This window comes from Paramisgurnus dabryanus, chromosome 3 (assembly GCF_030506205.2).
Source record: "Paramisgurnus dabryanus chromosome 3, PD_genome_1.1, whole genome shotgun sequence".
NCBI lineage: Eukaryota > Metazoa > Chordata > Actinopteri > Cypriniformes > Cobitidae > Paramisgurnus > Paramisgurnus dabryanus.
This window is the reverse complement of record NC_133339.1, coordinates 37,742,264-37,762,604: the sequence shown is the minus strand read 5'-3', so window position 1 is coordinate 37,762,604 and position 20,341 is coordinate 37,742,264. Positions and strand designations below refer to the sequence as shown.

At 34.8% G+C, this 20,341-nt stretch overlaps 2 protein-coding genes across 5 annotated transcripts in view; both read right to left on the bottom strand.

The window, feature by feature from the left end:
• Positions 1-1,193: 1,193 nt before the first annotated feature.
• hbae3 (hemoglobin alpha embryonic-3) lies at positions 1,194-1,821 on the bottom strand. The gene is made up of 3 exons (XM_065269668.1): positions 1,727-1,821; positions 1,431-1,638; positions 1,194-1,322 (listed from the first exon to the last, which is right to left on the bottom strand). Exons 1-3 carry the CDS (start codon positions 1,819-1,821, stop codon positions 1,194-1,196), a joined length of 432 nt encoding a protein of 143 aa, XP_065125740.1.
• A 4,029-nt stretch (positions 1,822-5,850) lies between these two features.
• The window catches only part of kank2 (KN motif and ankyrin repeat domains 2), a 34,697-nt gene continuing 20,206 nt past the window's right edge, over positions 5,851-20,341 (bottom strand). For all 4 annotated transcript variants that reach the window (XM_065252582.1, XM_065252521.2, XM_065252710.2 and 1 more), the window contains 9 exons: positions 19,835-20,047; positions 16,376-16,481; positions 15,209-15,877; positions 15,043-15,130; positions 11,129-11,348; positions 10,781-10,923; positions 10,502-10,702; positions 8,437-8,535; positions 5,851-7,733 (listed from right to left, as the gene is read on the bottom strand). In XM_065252582.1, coding sequence (XP_065108654.1) covers positions 7,677-7,733; positions 8,437-8,535; positions 10,502-10,702; positions 10,781-10,923; positions 11,129-11,348; positions 15,043-15,130; positions 15,209-15,877; positions 16,376-16,481; positions 19,835-20,047 — 1,796 coding nt within the window. In that variant the 3' untranslated portion in view covers positions 5,851-7,676. The remainder of the gene's footprint in view (positions 7,734-8,436; positions 8,536-10,501; positions 10,703-10,780; positions 10,924-11,128; positions 11,349-15,042; positions 15,131-15,208; positions 15,878-16,375; positions 16,482-19,834; positions 20,048-20,341) is intronic.

Sequence of the window (20,341 nt, the reverse complement as noted above, 5' to 3'; positions counted from 1 at the left end):
CATCTCTAATGATCATCCCCTGATCGCACCATTCATATTTATAATGTCCTTATCTGATCTTATATACATGTATGTTCCCTGTCTGTTTTGTGCATATTCATACGTGTTCGTTTTACATGCGTAGTATGCATAAATACTAAATACAATGCATACTATATCTTCAATAGCCTACAAAATAAATAACTAATTAAAAAACAACATTCTGTCTATAAGACTTATCTTTTGTTAACATTAATGCATTTTCACTTTAAAACTGAATTCTTATATTTTTAAACTGTGCTGAGCATTTAGTTAGTGAGTGGCACTTTTCTGCAAATTTGTATATTCCAAAAACTATATAGACATAAAGCTTATAAACATATATACTCTCACACATTTTGGTTTTATTTTCACCACAAGTTGCTGTGTGTGTGGTTGTTAAATAAAGTGTCTTGTGTTTATGCTCAAGTGGGCTCAGTGATATGTTAATAATGATATTATGGTGTTTTCTGGGTCAAAGAGGGGAAACTCACTGTTGTATGTATTGAAAGAAACTAATGCATTTTGTGACGTAGATTACCTAGATATTACACTTTTTTTTAATAAGACTATAAACTGAGGCTATGGGGGGGCCTCCAAAACCTCTCAATCCCAGGGCCTCACATTAGGTTAAGGCGGCCCTGTCTAGAACCAAACTACCGACAAATGCTTTGCATTAGAGTTCTATGTTTAGGTGCAGGACTATAAATAGCTTAATGATGGCTATTTATAACAAGCTACATGTAGATTTAATGTGTTTTTTAGAATAAATAAAAATTAATTACACAAAAACATTTTTCCTGTCTGTGCATTGACCCACTGAGCTTAATATTAATTCACAATTTAACCATTTGAAAAAGTTATGGAGAAGAAATTAAAGTACATTCATTTAAGCATTTTTTACTGCGAAGAATCAGCATTTAATAAACAGCTATTTGTTAAAAAAGATTGATCGTTTCATATAATTTTATTTATCATCAACGTGCAACAATAAGGGTCACTAAACGTTCATTAAACGTAGACTTATACAACACAGCTTACATTTCTTATTGATGCATACTGCGTTTATTTTTTTTTGGTAGACATAGAAAAGAGATTGCTTGGTTTCATGATTTTTTACTTTTTTATTTGATCATCTTTAAAACGAATACAGTGTCGCGTTGGAGATAAACACATTATCTGTATTTCTCAGACAGGGCCAGGCTGACCTGAGCCAAAAACTTGTCCACAGATACGTGCACCTCAGGGGTGAAGTCCTCAGGAAACAACATCGCGAGCGCCACAAGCAGGTTGTGGTTGATGATCTAAAAAAAAAAGGTAAAACATGTCAAACTAATAAACGCTTTCATTAAAAGCCATAGCTCAGAAATAAAGTTAATATGTCACGATTTTCCGACCGCGACACAACGAACCTTGAAGTTAGCAGGGTCCACGCGCAGCATAAAAGCGTGCAGCTCGCTGAGGTTAATCAGGCCACCGCTGAGATCATCGATCACTTCAATAGCACTGAGGACTCCCTTCATCACTGTCTGTCCATGTTTCTTCACCTGAGGTGATTCAGGGCTCAAGTCTGCCCAATGGGAGAAGTAAGTCTTGGTCTGAGGGTACACGTACAGAGTCCTACAATGGAAAACAAAAGAGATTTAATGGTAGTCTATAAGTCCATTAATTTCCCAAACAAACAAACAAATGTGAAAGGTTACAGTACCTTGCGAAAGCCTCCCTGCCAATATCATCAGCCTTAGAGGCAACATTGCCGAAGAAGGCCTTCACTGTGGCTTTATCTTTTGCGGTAAGACTCATGGTTATTCAGTTAGCTGTGGACAGGCTGCTAAAAAAAACTCAACAATTTCTTGCTTTTTGGCAGGGCTTTTTAAAGCCACGCAGAACATTGTTGTCAATATCAATTTTAACTCCACCCCTTTTTTCTGATATAACATCCATCTTGATAAGATATAGCTACAACTGGTAGTTTAAGTGTAAAAAGAGCACTTTAGTTTTTTTTTTTTTTTTTTAAATGACAAGGAAACAAGAAAGCTCTCTGTTTCAGTGCCTTTGTTAGATGGTATTTTCCAGGACTTTAAATAACAAACAACTTATTTTTTTATTGTTTTACAATATTGTGAACATTTATCTTGTTTTAATTTGGCCAGTATCCAAAACATTCAGTTAAACATCATTTTCTGAGGACCTTGAAAAAATTCTTTGCTGCCTTAATTTTGTTTTTGCTGAATCAACTCAGATTCAAGTAATTTCAACTTACTATTATTTATCTTGACAAGAGATGAGTTGCTACAACTTATAAAATTAAGTTGACATGTTTCAATTATATTTTATAAGCTATTACAACTAGTCTCTAGTCAACTCTCTGGTCAAGATAAATAATAGTAAGTTAAAATGACTTCAAAATGACTTCTAGTTAAAATGACCCAAAATCTGAGTTGATTGAACAAAAACATGTAAGGCAGCAAATCATTTTTTTTACAGGGGTCTCCAACCTTTTTGTGAGCAAGGACTACCAAAATGGATAAAACAATCTGGAGACTACTTTTCGATATAGTCCATTAAAAAAAGTTTTACTTATTTTATTTTACTTGTTGATATGTTTCATCATTGTTTAAAATGTTAACATTCATAAAAGAAGCCAATCTAATATAAAAAAATGTAATAAAAAATATTACAATTGAGACTATTAATAGAATGTGCTATGGAGGGCACCTCACAGACTCTGTGCAGGCAACTTGGTGCCCACGGGCACCATGTTGGAGACCATGGTATAAATAGTATATCTGATAAAATTAGAAATCAACCTGTTTATCATCAAACCTTTAAAGATGAGTGTTATGTGAAAATAATATATTACTGAAGCTTTCACCCACTGTTTGGTTATTACTGTTTTACACTGTAAAAAAATTCCGTAGAAATTTCAATGTTATTGCAGCTGGGTTGCCGGTAATTTACCGTAGATTTACATTTATGTTATTTACTGGCAAGAGTTTGTTTAAAGTTAAATAAATTTTAAATATTAACAAGTCTTTATCTTCACAGAATAAAACTATACAATAACAGCCTCATGCAAAGCATTCTGGGAATCAGAAATCATCATCAACCTTTTTCTGTTTTTTGCTTCAGATTTTGTTTCCCAGAATGTTTTGCTTGATGCTGTTTTTTTAGTTTTACTCTGTAAAGACAAAGACTTGTAAATGTTTAATGTTCATTTAACTTTGAACAAACTCTTGCCAGTAAATAACATAAATGTAAATCTACGGTAAATTACCGGCAACCCAGCTGCAATTTCTACGGAATTTTTTACAGTGTATGTTTTATTAATAAATAACAGATATTGTGCCATTCGCAGCTTGTTTTATTTGTGTTTTGGTCAATTTAGCCCAACATGAACACCTTGAAAAATAATAAAATAATATGACAAAATTTAAATAATCAACAGTGTACCATTACATAAAAACAGCATATGAAAATTATTTGCATTTATTTGTTTTATAGCAGAGATATCTGAAGCTTGGCTAAGCATGTTAACAAACTAAGCATGTTAAGAGTAAGTTGTGTGATAGCACTGCAATCACTTATTAAAAAAACAGGGATTTGTAACCACATTGCCAGTATTGACATTAAATTAGAGATTTTACAGACTGCCCAAGAGTGATAAAAGCCCTCACATTAATATTTGATGAAATTAGTCTTTAGTTTCTCGAGAAGGGGTTTGGCTGGGTTTCAAATCTTATCGTCTGGAAGCAGGAACACATTTTATCATAAAGTCCAGCAGGAGTTACACCCATACTGCACTGATCTTGATTACAAAGAACTGCTTGATGTAGAGACCTTCAGCTGAACCACCCTGTGAAGGTTTCTTTCTGAGAACACAAAGTGTTGATATGTTTCATGAAGATTGCAGGGTATGTGTTAAACATGTTACCGAATCCAAAATTAATCTGGATAACAGTGGTACTTTGGCTTAATGTTTATAAACTATTGATATATAAGGGAAACTATTAGCTGTCACAGAAAAGTGCTTCTCAGGACCTCAAGGTTTGGATTCAATTATCCAATTAAACAGATGTGTTTTCTTACAAATGGGTTTACATGTTAAAATGCAATATCCTTAAATATATTTTCAGTATATTTTGTAATATCTATATGAACAAGTGAATACTATAAAACAACTGTAGCACTAAATGTTGACATATATTTCCTACAACTATACATTTATTTAAACATTGCTAGACAAAATATTATTTGTTTGCTACCATATTTGGCCCAATGACATGACGTGCAATTTTGATGTCCAAACCCCTTTATGAAGTCAAAATAAGAAAATGTATAATAAAAAGCACATTTATTGAATCTATTGGGTGAATAACTGTGAGCGACATACAAAAAAGCCAAACAAACTGTACAAAATTGAATAAACCCTAACATCTCTGCCACATGCATAACTGTATGAGTCCTGACAACAATATACTTAAATACTACAAAGAATATGACATCCAGTTGATTGTTATGCTCTGGAGCATTCGGTGTCAAAAAAAAATGTCATCCGGGATAAAAAGCAAACTGGAGCAATTTTATTGTGAATTTTATTTTGACACGATGTGAGAAAGCATGTTACACAATCAGGAAGACCCCGAAGGACCCCCAAAAAATGATGAAATGTAAGTAGGCTATGTCTTTAATGTGTTTAACTTACCATTTTCCTCACTAGCACACTATTTAGTATGTAGTAAAATCCTGTGTCATATGGGATAACGCTAAAATAACATATATAATGTGGATTTTATGTAAATATAGTTAGCATGAATTTACATATTTGGAAGATGAAGGGAAAGGTTGCAGATTTCTATAGGTAGCCAAAAATACTGCGATTTTTGTCATACCGGATAACAATTTTGTTATATAGGATAATAGTTATTTTTGACTGGTGTCGTCGTGTGATTCTCAGTTAAAACGCTTAAAATACATTGTTAAAATTGAGATTTTAGTAATAAGTAGACACATCCCCATAAAGATAATAACTACTTTGATGTGCAGTTTTTACCTATTTGAATTTGACTTTTTTGTCACTGGCACATTTGCTGTTTCAAAATATTTTTTTCTGTCTTACTTCTAAGCTTCAAAAGCTTTAGTAGACCTTTTAGGCTAGATACTGATGAGGACCCAAAATAGTTGTAAATAAAAGGGCAGTTTTCCGGATAGGATTTAGATTAATCCAGGACTAGGCCTTAGTTACACTGTAAAAAATGTGAAAATATTTCATGTTCATTTAACTTTGAACAAACTGTTGCCAGTAAAAACCGGCAAAATCTACAGTAAGTTACTGGCAGCTTGTTGCCAGTAATACTGCATTTCTACAGATTTGTTACAGTGAGAATATGTAGACAGTTTTTACAAACATATCTTACAAAAAAAAAAAACATTACTGGTGTGCATCTTTAGACCAAACAATGGCACTGATAGATTTTTAAATGAAGGCAGCTCAAACATGCTTTTTAGTCTTTCCCTGTCTGGGAAACCACCCCATAGTGTATGGGCAAAGAATGGATGTTGCAATTGTTGTATTTTGCGCCCTCCGGTGCATGAACTGAAACGTTTGCCCAGTGAACCTTTCACCTTGCAGATTAATTTCCTTAACATTAGGCAAAGTTTTAAATAACATGCTAATTATAAACAATACTTACAGCATTTGTTAACAATATTTTCTCTATATAGGTATATAAATACTTTTAAAAATAAAGTTAAAATAATTGGTTAACAAATACTAATATTTATGAATTCAGATGTTGTTTGAACCGGACTGTAAATTCTCAAAGTGACACATTTCCTTTTATTGTTTTTCTGTTTATTTTTTTTTTAAATGAATGGAAGGAACAAACAAACAACTTTCATTGTGAGCTCTGTACATATTGTAAGGTACAAGGCAGGCAAATGTGCCAAAAGATATACATACGCTGTGAACAGATATTACAAAGATATTCAAAGAGAGTTAAATAAATCAAATACAAAAGAGTATCAAATCAATTTGTTACTAAACTGGTTATAAGAAAGCATGTGTATAAAGTGAAAAAACTCAAATTCAAATTAAAAAAGTTAAAACTTGTGCAGTTAAAATTGCTAAAAAATTCTATAGTCTTTGCACCAAACCTTTGGAGATGATACGTATTTATATATTATTTTCATTTTGGAAAACATCTTACATTCGTCATAGACCTTTCCACACACATTCTGGACCTTAAAACCACTAGCTACCGAGCAAAAAAGAACCAAATCAAATGATTTTCCGCACTCAGTGAACCCGTACCAAACAATGTGCATATCAGTTGTACCAACGTCTGGTCTCATTCACCAAATCTAAAGAAACTTCAGGATTCACGTACCTTCATATTACCTTCAATGGCTATGTATCATTGCAACTGGTAATCACACACATGCACACACACACGCACGCACGCACAAAAAACAGTGAGATAAAAATGCTCTCATATTTAATTACTAGTCAACATTTGAAATGAATTTAAAAAGTTAATCAAAGTTCTTCTAAGTCAAGAACGGGTATTGCTCAAAATTTTATGAAAGGTTTTGATCCACTTCAAATGTTGACTAGTGTATAAAGTCTTTAGAGAGCCCTTGTTCGACAAAAGTCCAATGTAAGTCATTGTTTACACTAAATTACTGTAAATGCGGTTTTACAATCATCACAAATGGCAAAACTACGCAGTCCTCTATACCAGTCAGGATACACAAAGTACACCCTCGAAAAACTACACTGACATCCACTGTGAAATAATCTATGCTATCCGTTAATACCTATAAAATCTATACAATTTACACAAAAAACAAGCCTGGTATTTAAATATAAACAATATCTGAAGCAGGTTGATGTCTGACAATATGCAGCTATATTTAGTAAAAACAAAGCAAGTGTTTTACGGCTTGTGAAAGTTAACATTATAAATCTCCAAAAAGAGGGACAACTGCACAGTATAATCAAACCTAGTATACAAACACATACTAAAAATAAGGATTTAAAGTCTATCAAAAACAGCTGGTGTGAGTGCACTTATATGCACTATGATGTCTATACAGATTGGAAATTAAAAGTCTTATTTTATTGTGAACAGTAAAAACCATGAAAGGACACTTGATTAAGGTACGTGATAATCTGGTTGCTTACGCAACAGTTTTACAAATATAATCGATTACTGTGTGACACTGGATGATGATTTCAGTTTCAAACATTGATGGATTGTCTAAAGTACAGTAAATGCATTTGCATCATTTTACTTTGTAGCGTGACACTTAACATCCAACGTTTCATCGCAAGAAATAGATTGATAGATAAATGATATTGCTGTTACACGCTTGTTGTTTTAATTTAAAACTCATCTATTAAGATGAGAATAACACAGAAAACAACGATAAAAGATCAACGGTGTCAAGTGCTAATTTTTAGACAAGTCTTAAGATTCTTGTTAAGAGTGCACTTCTAATGTCACTCAAGCTAAAAATATGCAAAAAGTAACATGATATTACACATATGTATATACACACACAAACACACACACACACACATAGACAGTGGAATGGACGAAGAAATCTGCTGGAAGAGGTGACATCAAATTTATGACATCCATTTAATGAAAGGGTCACTTCATTTCTGAAGAGGGAGGAGAAGATCCCAACATTGGAGACTTTGGTGACACCTGTTGAATATGATAACCATATCAGAAAAATGCTCACTGGGCAACTGTGTGTATATTTAAAGTGACACTCCACCTTTTTGGAAAATATGCTCATTTTCCAGCTTCCCTAGAGTTAAACATTTGATTTTTATTGTTTTGGAATCCATTCAGCTGATCTCCGGGTCTGGTGCTAACACTTTTAGAATAGCTTAGCACAATTCATTGAATCTGATTAGACCATTAGCATCGTGCTCAAAAATGAACAAATAGTTTTAATATTTTTCCTATTAAAAACTTGACTCATCTGTAGTTACATCGTGTACTTAAAGTTGCGATTTTCTAGGCAGATATGGCTAGGAACTATACTCTCATTCCAGCGTAATAATCAAGGACTTTGCTGCCGTAACATGGCAAATCACAACTTTTAATTTTCAGTCGGTCTTAATACACGATGTAACTACAGAAGTGTCAAGTTTTAAATAGGAAAAATATTGAAACTCTTTGTAGAGTTGTCTTTCATTTTTAGCGTGATGCTAATGGTCTAATCAGATTCAATGGATTGTGCTAAGCTATGCTAAAAGTGCTAGCGCCAGACCCGTAGATCGGATGAATGGATTCCAAAAAGGTAAAAATCAAATGTTTAACTCTAGGGGAGCTGAAAAATGGGCATATTTAAAAAAGTGTCCCTTTAAGGTGAAGTGTTTCATACAGTAAGAGCACTTACAGGGGAAGGCGGCTTAGCAAAATTGAGGTGTGCGTACAGAAGCACAGCGATGTCATTCTGACTGGCCTCCAGTGCAATAGATAGAGCCGTGCTGCCATCCTGTGGAAAAGCAAAGCAAAGGCCCACAGTGTCACAAACCATAACAAAAACTTCACAATTTGGCACCCTATTTTTACTTCGACACTTAAAATAAAAAATTAGATTTAGGGAATAATTTCTCAATTTTAAATGATGTTTCAGAAAATTCAAATGCAAAGTAAATGTGAGTCTTGGTTGGGTTACGAACATTAACATTGTATTCAAATTATTCACTGTTTATGTAGTCTAAGTAGTCTTACACAGTCACTGTATGTTATTGTATTACTCATTACAAATGACTGTCTCAAATCTGTATCAACCAAGCTGATTTAACTCACTTAACTGAAATGCTTGAATGAGTGTAATAATATGAGAAAAGTATCTCTCGTTAGTTAACAAAGAAAATACTCCAAAACATATTCCATAACTTTCAAGCATCAAAGTTTCATGAACTAAGTCAGTATTAAGGATATCGAGGTCATGTTTTCACAAAATGTGACCCTGGATCACAAAACAAGTCATAATTAGCAAATGTATATTTGTAGCAATAGCCAGAAATACATTGTATGGGTAAAAAAAAAAGTTTTATATTTCGTCATGTTCCATGAAATTTCCCACCATAAATATAAAAAAAACTGTATTTATCATTAGTCATATGTGTCACTAAGGACTTCATTGGGACAACTTTATAAGCAATTTTCTCAATATTTAGATTTTTTTCAACCTCAGATTCCAGATTTTCAAATATTGTCCTATCCTAACAAACCATACATCAATGGATGTATTTATACAGCTTTCAGCTAAATCTAAATATTACAAAATCCATCCTTATGATTAGGGCTGGGCAAAAAAAAAAAAAAAATTGATTTTTCAATTAATCGTTTTTTTTTTAAACATGGCTGATTAAAAATCGATTCTCAAAGGCCACGAATCGATTTTTTTTTTAATGAAATAACCTGATCCTGTTTGATCAAGTAATGCGACTGTTTTGACTTTTTCAGCATACATTTTTCATTTTGCATCAAAATTGTATTGTTTTTAACATAACTGAATGCATTTGAAAATTACTGATGGGTTCTGTAATGTACCCAAGTTTACCTTAAATAAAAAAGTGTAATATACCGGTTGGTGGCTTTTTTATTCTTTTTATTAATTACCCACTTGTAAACTTAAGTTCACTTTTTTTTTATAAATATAGTATTTGTATTAAATCTATATTCATTGAGTTGAATCGAGAATCGAGTATAAAAATCGGTCCGAGAATCAGAATCGATAGCTTATGAATCGAAATCGAACCGATCCAGAACATCTGAATCGATACCCAGCCCCACTTATGATTGGTTTTGTGGTCCAGGGTCACATATGGCCTCATAAGAATTTTAAACAAAATGGACTTCTTTCTAAAGCATTTCTAACTAATTTTTAATGCAAAATACTAGGGCTGGGAAAAGATTAATCGCGATTAATCACATACAGAATAAATGTAATTTTTGGCATAATATAGGAGTGTGTGCAATTATTACGTTCATATAAATACACACACATTCATGTATGTATTTAAGAAACATTTACATGTGTATTCATATTTATTTATATTTTTATATATTCTATATTATATATAAATGTAAAAAATTGATATATAAATAAAAAAAAATCTGACATGAATATATGTATGTGTGTGTGGCTATATATACTCAATAATTACACACAGTACACACACATATATTATGCAAAAATTACTTTTATTTTGTATGCGATTAATCGCGATTAATCTTTTCCCAGCCCTACAAAATACCTTAACTTGTTAAAAGTATATACAATATTTAATGCCACTAGATTTTTCAAATAACCATTATTGTTTTAGGTGAGAATTTAATTATTTAAAGTATTAATTGCATCACATCTGTAAATAATGATGGTGTCAAATACAAAAGACAGAATCTAATGGAAGGAGGTAAAAATAAACATGAAATAATGAAATAATCACATTATCAGTGAGCGTGGCGTCACAGCCCGGCACAGACAGCAGCTGGCGTACGATATCCACATGTCCATGTTCACAGGCACACATGAGCGCTGTGGATCCATCATCATCACGCAGGTTCACCTGCGCTCCACAGGACAGCAGTGCTTTCACCATATCACCTCTGCCATGACTGACCGCCAGCATCAGCGCCGTCTGTCCTGCCTACAACACAAAGACGCCAAAGGTTATAAAGTGATCCTATAGCTCAACTCTATACTGACTGACCAGTAGGGGGCGCACCTGGCTGGCTTTGGCATTGACGTCTCCGGTGCGGAGGAGCTGTAGGACGGTTTGAAGGTCACTGTCGGAATTAAAGGCAGCCAGTGCTGTCAACATGATTGCTGTGTAGCCCGCCTTGTTCTGCTTATCAGCATTACAGAGACCTGTGTGACAAGGACACGACTGATAAATACACAATACAGATATAGCACTGTCACATGCTTAATGAAGGCTATTTTTGTAACACAAATACGTGAAATTTCACAGGCACCATTGTATGATAAATAAAACATTTGTTTATTAAGCCGATTCATGTCTATAATTGCCCCTATAAAATAATATGCCAGCTTTGAGCATGAGGGCACTAACCAGTATCCAGCAGCAGTTTGACTACAGGAAAGTTGGAGTGTGAGACGGTATAATGCAGGGCTGTGTTTCCATTGCCGTCTGCCATGTTAATAACAAACTCCAGTAGCTGTGGGGAAATGGAGGCAAAGGTGTCCATGTGCGCCTTGACCACCGCAGTGTCAGCAGCTTTATGACAGGACACTCTCAGCCACTCCTGTAACACTGTAGTGTAGGCCGTCCTCTGTCACACACAGACATGTATTTTTAGTACTGCATTAGCAATTAACAGACAGTCACGTTAAACTACTTATAGATAATTAATAGGAACAACTTATTCATTTAAAAGTCACATTGAAATGGAAGTAGCGATTGTCTTATTGTTCTCGTTGTGGCATATATTTTAGTAAATCGGCTTCTGAAATTAAAACATAAAGAACTGATCGGATCATTGGAAGTTGGGTTATGATGCTATTTGAAAATCGCTGCAATCTTTTTCAGGGCCCGCCAACCCCTGTGACCAGTAGTAAAAAGAGATCAATACGAGGAGGGGAGGAGATTTGCATTTTAATTAAAGACTATGAGAGCACATTTATTTTTTTAAACAATAAAGCTCACAGATAAGTCATATATAAAAAATACCAAAATATTCCACAAAAAGTTTTAAATTTCATTGTGAATTTAAAGTGAACACTGCAAAAAAGAGTTTCTTACTCAGTATTCTTGTCTTGTTTTCAATACAAATATCTAAAAATTCTTAAACCAAGATGCATTTTTTGATGAGCAACATGAACTAAGAAAATTAGTCAAAACATATAAAATGTAATAGAATTTGTGCTTAAAACAAGTAAAAAACATCTGCCAATGGGGTAAGAAATTTTTAAGAAAAAAATAGACTAATTTCAAGTTTTTTTTTTTGGCAGATTTTTGCTTGTATTAATCACCTAAATTGTATTATTTTGTCTTAAAACTGGATTTAATTTCTTTGGTCATTTTGCTCATCAAGAAAATGCATCTTGATTTGAGAATTTTTCAATATTTGTCGTGGACACAAGACAAAAATACCAAGAAAGAAACATGTTTTTTTTTCAGTGTAATTTCCTGGAAACAGCAGAAACAAGTGGAATTTTGAAAATGAATAGATTTTTATATTTGCGTATGTTGTTCCTAGTTTAGGGTACAGTATCAGGGGTTTTCAATTTCCAAGGGGTTCCCAGAAAATTTCAAGAAAAAAAGACAAAGCAAAAACTGTGTAGTCTATCTACATGTAGCCAATTATTTGTGCAATCTATCTACTGTATGTGTACCAAATTATTTAAAGGGGACATTTCACAAGACTTTTTTAAGATATAAAATAAATCGTTGGCCTCTCCAGAGTATGCATTTGAAGTTCTAGATAATACCACATAGATCATTTATTATATCATGTTAAAATTGCCACTTTGTAGGTGTGAATTTTTTTGATGTGTCATATTAAATGCAAATGATCTCTGCACTAAATGGCAGTGCCAGTGGTTGGATAATGCAGATTAAGGGACGTATTATCCCCTTCTGACATAACAGGGGGAGCCAAATTTCATGGCTTATTTATTCACATGCTTTCAGAGAATGGTTAACCAAAATTAAGTTACTGGGTTGCTACATTTTCTAGATTGATAGAAGCACTGAGGACCCAATTATGGCACTTAAACATGGAAATAGTCAGATTCTCATGATATGTCCTCTTTAATGGCGCTTTTCCATTGCATAGTACCTCACGGTTTGGGTCGGGTCAGCTTACTTTTGAAGGGCTTTTCCACTGGGTGCAGTACGTAGTATGCGATACTTTTTTTTTTTTTAGTACCACCTTGATCTGGGTTCCAAGCGACCCGAGCTGATACCAAAACCTGATGCGAAAACACTGTAGATCACTGATTGGTCTACAAGAAAATCATCGCTACCAGCGTCATCGCTATAATTTAAAAGATTAGTTTTACCTTCATGCTAGTCTCGAATAAACATGTTATCATCTGTGCTCTGCTGTAAGTTCCCAAACTCTCTTTTAGCGATGAAAAAAATCCACAGGTAAAGAATCAGGAACATCATAACAGTTTTTTTTTTCCAGACTTGCAGTTTGTGGCAGCACATTTGCAACGTGCATGTGTGCATATAAGCTTAAATGCAACTTAAATGAGGCTCAGCAGAGCGCGTCGACTGACACCACCGGTGTTTGTACAGAAACGGTCATGTGAGACAGAGGTAGTGATAAACGCAATGTGCAAACATCTGTTTGTGTTGGGCAATTTTAATTTTGTGGCAGACTGAGAAATAAATGAATGTATGGGAATGTACAACGACACTCTCACATGTATGATGTCACAGCAGTAGGCAGCGCAAATATAACGACACATCATTAATACCTCCCACTCCGAAGTGTTACTAAACTCGATGGAAAAGCTAACCAAGCCGAAGTGAGGTGAGCTGACCTGACCCAAACCAAACTGTGGGGTACTCTGTAATGGAAAAGCGGCATACGTTAGTTAACAATCCACTGTCTTTATAATATCACAACAACTATTTATCTAACACAGTTTAAATGTTTCTTTATAAAAAATATGGATACATATTTTAGGAAAGGGGTCCCTTGTGAAAGTTTGGATGCTATAAAAAAAGTTTAAAAACCCCTGCACTATATAACCTGTGCTGAAGCAAGTCTTACAACTTTTCCAGTATTGAAGTTTTGTAAATAATAATTTAGGGAAGTCAACCTCCATATCCTACACATTAAAGGAATATTCCATTTTCTTAAAAGAAAAATCCAGATAATATACTCACCACCATGTCATCCAAAATGTTGATGTCTTTCTTTGTTCAGTGGAGAAGAAATTATGTTTTTTGAGGAAAACATTGCAGGATTTTTCTCATGTTAATGGACTTTAATAGAGCTCAACATTTAATACTTAACTCAACACTTAACAGTTTTTTTCAACGGAGTTTCAAAGGACTCTAAACGATCCCAAATGAGGCATAAGGGTCTTATCTAGCGAAACGATTGTCATTTTTGACAAGAAAAATAAAAAATATGCACTTTTACACCACAACTTCTCGTCTAGATCCGGTCGTGATGCCCAGCTTGACCCCACGCAATACGGCATGACGTCAAGAGGTCACAGAGGACGAACGCGAAACTCCGCCCCAGTGTTTACAAGTGTGTTGAAAGAGGACCGTTCCTACATTGTTGTATGTGGAATGATACGAATTAATGTCTTTGTGGCAGTTTATTGTTTGAAATTGTCCGCAAATGTGTGTTTTATATATGTAACACGTGACCTCCCTACGTCACTACGCATTTACGTTAGGTCGCACTGGACCGAACCTAGACAAAAAGTTGTGGTTTAAAAGAGCATATTTTTTATTTTTCTTGTCAAAAATGACAATCGTTCCTCTAGATAAGACCCTAATGCCTCGTTTGGGATCGTTTATAGTCCTTTGAAACTCTGTTGAAAAAACTGTTAAGTGTTGAGTTAAGTATTAAATGTTGGGCTCTATTAAAGTCCATTTAAATGAGAAAAATCCTGCAATGTTTTCCTCAAAAAACATAATTTCTTCTCGACTGAACAAAGAAAGACATCAACATTTTGGATGACATGGTGGTGAGTAAATTATCTGGATTTTTCTTTTAAGAAAATGGAATATTCCTTTAACAATGCCAGCATCAAAGCCACCAATATCATTTATCTTCAACAGAACAACAGAGACCATTAGTTAAACTTTATGCAAATGTGTGGTTAAAACTGATGGAAATGCAGACGGGGAAGCTCAGTAATTCCCAAAAAAGCATCCGCTCTCCACCTCTTTCATTTTACATTAAATTGGGATAGAATTTTTTTTCCAAAATGGCCACACACTTAACTTTTTTATTTTTGTGTCAGAGTTAAAATTGGCCAAATTGAACATACCGCGTCTTGATGGCTAAATGCATTTGGTTCACTCAGAGCTTTCTGCAAGATACAGAGAACTGCCATGAGACTGCTGCTCAACTCCGGTCTGAAAAAAAATGACAATGCTTATTTATCCACATATCATTACAAAACCTGTAACTGATTTGTTCGAGGATGAACTTACTTGCTAGCTGGAATAGCGCAGGGTTTCCCAGTCGCATCAGTGGTGGAGGATATGGCTGTTTCCTGTTTCACCGAGACATCAGCAGATCGTGTAGCTGTTTGCTGGGCAGTGAGGTCAGTGGTTTTTGATTGGCTTGTGTCTTGCTGAGGTTTGGCATCAGTGAATTGCGATTGAGTGGTTACCTGCGGACCGGCAAAGCCTGACACCTCTTGCTGGGCGGGCCTTTGCTGAACGTTTGAATCAGTGGCTTTGGATTGAACAACGGTTTGTTTGGCTACATTGCTGGTGGCTGGTAACTGGGCAGAGTTGTGCTGAAGAAAAGTGGCAGTGGACCGAACGGCACTCTCCGGATGAGCCGCGGCAGTAACTGGTGATTGGCTTATACAGTGCTGTGTGTTCAACTCTGTTGCTGGTGATTGGGTAACCTGTTGCTGGTCAGCTGCATCCGTGGAATGCGATTGGCTGGTGCTCTGTTGTGGTGCAGTTTCATTGGCTGGTGACTGGGCAGTGCTGTGTTGAGATGTTAGGGTAGCTGTTGTAGCAATGCTACAGGAGTTCACCTGTGCTGCAGATTCAGGGAGTTTCTCTGTAGCCTCGTGGTACTCGCTCGCATCGCTTTCCTCTTCTGAACTTTCCGAACTGCTCTCTTCGGAAGATGTCGACTCGTAACTGCAGGGCACAATATTTAGCAGAATATTTCAATATAGTCACATGAAAACTGTGCTTGGATCTAAGCATGGTTTAGTTAGACCAGTGTCACTTTTTGCACGGTTTACCAAGCTTTAATTGGTAAATAATGTGGTAATATTATCATGCAGCTTTATCTGACTTTTTTACTCAGGACGCTAGCTTTGTTAGAAAATCATACTCATTATATCAAGATGCATGTTAGTGCGTTCAACTGCGTGCAGTGCTTGCACAGAGCGATCGTCATATGACATCAAAGTACCGTGAGATATTTAAAAATAAAAAAGGGCACCCCTAGTGGTTAGGGAGATGAACTGCATATGCACATTATAACAATGCTTAACATTAAGGTAATACGTTTTTGGTAATACGGGAAATCATCTCATCTCAGTTAAAAATTTGATAAATGAATGATAAGAATGATTCCCCTTTTGTATTTATTGCGTTTCATATTATATGATATTTTATTGTTTGATTTACCCTCCATTGACTCCTATGAACTGCAGGTTCTTTTTGGTGTATGGAGAGCCGGGTTCTCCATCTGCCTTTCTCTTCATGATTGACCTCAGGGTGGATTGAGGGGAGGCTACCAAATAAAAATTAAAGATAAAGTTAGTCTCATTGCTCAAAAATGAATGTCTGAAGAATAAAACAATATGAGATTAAATACAGCCACAGAAAAAAAGACCCTTCCGGCAAACTTCAAGAGTAATGTCACTGAGCGCATGCCAAGACCCATGAAATATGTGATTAAAAATCACGGTTATTCCATCAAATATTCATTTTTGAATTGTTCCTCAATACTTGTAAAACATTAGTTTTGGATAAGCAGATAACCAGTGTTGTTAAGGCTGGGTTTTATCAACTCCGAATTATTTCTAAATTTAAATCTATTCTCTCTTTTAAAGACCTGGAGATTGTTATTTATGCTTTCATATCATCACATATTGATTATTGTAATTCATTATACTACGGTTTATCGCAGCGCCAACTATCTCGTCTTCAATTATTACAAAATTCTGCAGCTAGACTTCTGACGCACACAAAGAATCACACCAGTTCTCATTATGTTACACTGGTTGCCTGTAAAATCAATGATTGAATTTAAAATTTTGTTTTTAACGCACTGCACGGTATTGCACCAAAATATATTGCTTATTTTCTAATGCCCTATCAAAACACAAGAATTACAAGATCTACCAATGAGATGATTTTGCGTGTTCCTAAAACAAGGTTAAAGTCAAAGGGTGACAGGTCCTTTTCAGTAGCCGCACCACGCTTATGGAACCCTCTTCCCTTATACATTAAATCGGCTCCTTCTGTAGATGTTTTTAAGTCGGGACTAAAATCATATCTTTTTAAAGTGGCTTTTAATGTTGGCTAGAGTTTTTATTACCTCCTACCTCATTGTTTTAATGTTTGTTTTTTTTCATTCTTTTTGTTTAAATGTCTTCCTGGAAACACTTTGGTCAACGGGAGTTGTTTTAAATGTGCTATAGAAATAAAGTTTGTACAGTATTGTATTGTATTGTATTGTATTAGCATTGTGTTGTTTAAAAATTAATATAACTTGTTATCTTTGCAGTATTCAAGATCTGAAAACGTTCCATCTTTTTGTTAGTTTGTCCAGATAAATTAAACTTTTTTTCAAATATTTTTTTTATTAGGAATTTGGCAGAAATGTTGGCGGTAGTTGACAGAATTAAAAAAATATATATAATTTTACTTTAGGGTGCCAAAGAATGCATTGATACAATATGTTTAATCTACATTAACTCTTTCACCGCCAGCGTTTTTAAAAAAAGTTGCCAGCCAGCGCCAGCGTTTTCATGATTTTCACCAAAGTTTAATGCCTTCCAGAAAATGTTTTTCTTTAAATATATAAACATACAATATACCAAATGAAAGAACAGACCCTCTGCTTTCAATAAAAAAAAAACGTTTCATCCTACCTTTAGTGGTTCTTTTGCAATCAGCTTTTGAATATGGGTAGGTTTTTGCAAAAACACCACATTTTGAGCAAAAAGCAGAGATAATTAAATTTTTGTGACGGACTTTTCATAGAGATCCCATTCAGAGCGATCTTTAAAACAGACACGGACATGCAGCAGCTTGCCATAGGGCAATACTTCCGGGTTTAAAAAGTTGCGGAAGGTGGATAATAGCGGTATTGCGGAAAGACGGAAAATCTCGTCATTGGCGGGGAAGCGTTTTCTCTTAATTGACGGGATATCTCGTCAATGGCGGGGAAAGAGTTAAAGGTATGTGAATTATTTAAGTGAAAAAATGACCCAGAAACAGTTTTACATGTCCACTTACAAACCCTAGGATTTTCTTTAAAATGAAATGGGCTGTTATTACCTTATAATAATTTTGAGCTCTGCTCTGATTGCACGGCTCTGATTGCACGGTTTCACAGCACGGCTCATTTCAGTCAGTAGCTCTCAAAGATAGTGATGGGAGAAACGAAGCTTTTCGAAGCTTTGAATCAATTGAACCAATTGCTTCGAAAATTGATTCAGTTTTTTGAAGCAGTTCGAAACACCACACATGCTGGCGACCCCTGCTGGTCAAAATAGTGTAAAAGCAAATCTTTCCAAACATTTTACACTTTTTTTTAACAAAATAATAGCAAGATTTGTATTAAAATATGTTTAAATTTTTTTTTAACTTAATTAAGACATAGTTAAAAGTGTATTATGTGTTTTTAGTTTTATTTAGAGCAAACAAATCATTAAAACTAACTACCCTTTTAATTATGCATTTTTGTCATTAAATCTGTCTATAAACAAAAAGTAGACAAAATGGCAGTGTAATTAGTCAAAAGGATAAATGTTTTTTGAATTTTTTTTATAAAACTGACCCGAGTTCACCTAAACATATTAGACACTGGTCATGTGATCAACTCCCCCTAGTGGTGAACCATCGGATTTTCGAAACGTTTCAAAACAGTTATGACATAATGAAGCCTCGTTTGCTAAAATCACGTGACTTGGGCCAGTTTGAAACAAGCTCCGAATCACTGATTCGAAACAAAAGATTCGTAAATGGTTCGAAGCCTCATGAAGCAGTGCTTCGAAAACGACCATCACTACTCAAAGCAAACAGACCTTTATATGTTTGAGCCTGTATCAGACGAAGATACAGATTTTGAGGAATAATCACTTGTTTGTAGATTGTTAGTGGACGTTTCTGAGTGGTAACTTTGTGTTTTTTTTTTCAGGATGGACCCGCAAAACGTAACTGTCACGTCAATAATAAAACTAAATGTTAGCATATAGCATAAATTAGCATGTAGCGCTAACTTAGCAGTCAAAACTTTGTTTTTAACATTGAAAGTTAGTGTTATGTTGACATTTTTTAGTGGTCTTTTGCATGCCCAATTTTTTACATAAGTAAAGTGTTTGAGACCCAAGATATGTCATTACCTTGTACAGGGCTCTTATTATTTATTAGGGTGGCCATTCGTGCCAGTTCCGCCTGACACGTCCCAAACATGTTTTCGGGTGTGTTCTCCGGAAGTCGCGTTGGTCGACCGCATATCTCATCAAGGTTTAATATTTTGGGTTCAATTTCAGAAAAGCAACCGTTACATTTCAAGGTAAGAATGAAACTACAATAGTTGTATGTCTTAAAAGAAATAAATCTTAATTTTCTAATGTATTTTAACTGAAATGTGAGAACCTCGATGACGTATGCGGTCGAGCAACGTGACTTCCGGAAAACATACCCGAAAGCATGTTCGGGACGTGTCCGGCGATACTGGCACGAATGGCCACCCTATTATTCATCTATGTCTAGATTAGTACAGTTTTACATTCTTAAATCCAAACCTATAAATAGTAAATTTCGAAAAACTGAAAATAATCTTAAAGTGGTCTCTACATTTTTTACGGCTGTATATGTTTTCCTCAAATATTGAAAATTTAAATAGAAAACCTGGTTTCGTTGCATCTTTTTGGACATCGTCTTCAGCTGGTTTCTGGTTAATCTCTCCTTCTTTTAGCCTCTGGCAGACAGGAGGCACTTGGTTGCACTTTGTTTCCATGGCAGTTGCCTGGTTGGTCACTGGTACTGATTTGGAAACCTCACTCCTCAAGACCTCTCGCACCTGCTTGGAGCTTATTGCAATGGGAAACTCGCGTGGTGATTCTAAGAGAAAGAACAAAGCCAACAAACAAAATTATCTGACTGGTCAACCTCATCTCTCACAACATTAAAAAAAATTACTTATAAACACTCTTCTAATATTTCTCTCTCTATAAACAGGATGTGTCTCTAAAGAATGCTGAAACTTTTCTCATATTATTCATTGCCAATGACAAATCACTATGCTATTTTCCTTACATTTTTGGGAGTTGCTTTAGATAAAAGTGTCTTCTAAATACCTTAATGTAACTATCAAAGTGAAAAAATTTGCCATCATTTACTTATCCTTATGTAAAT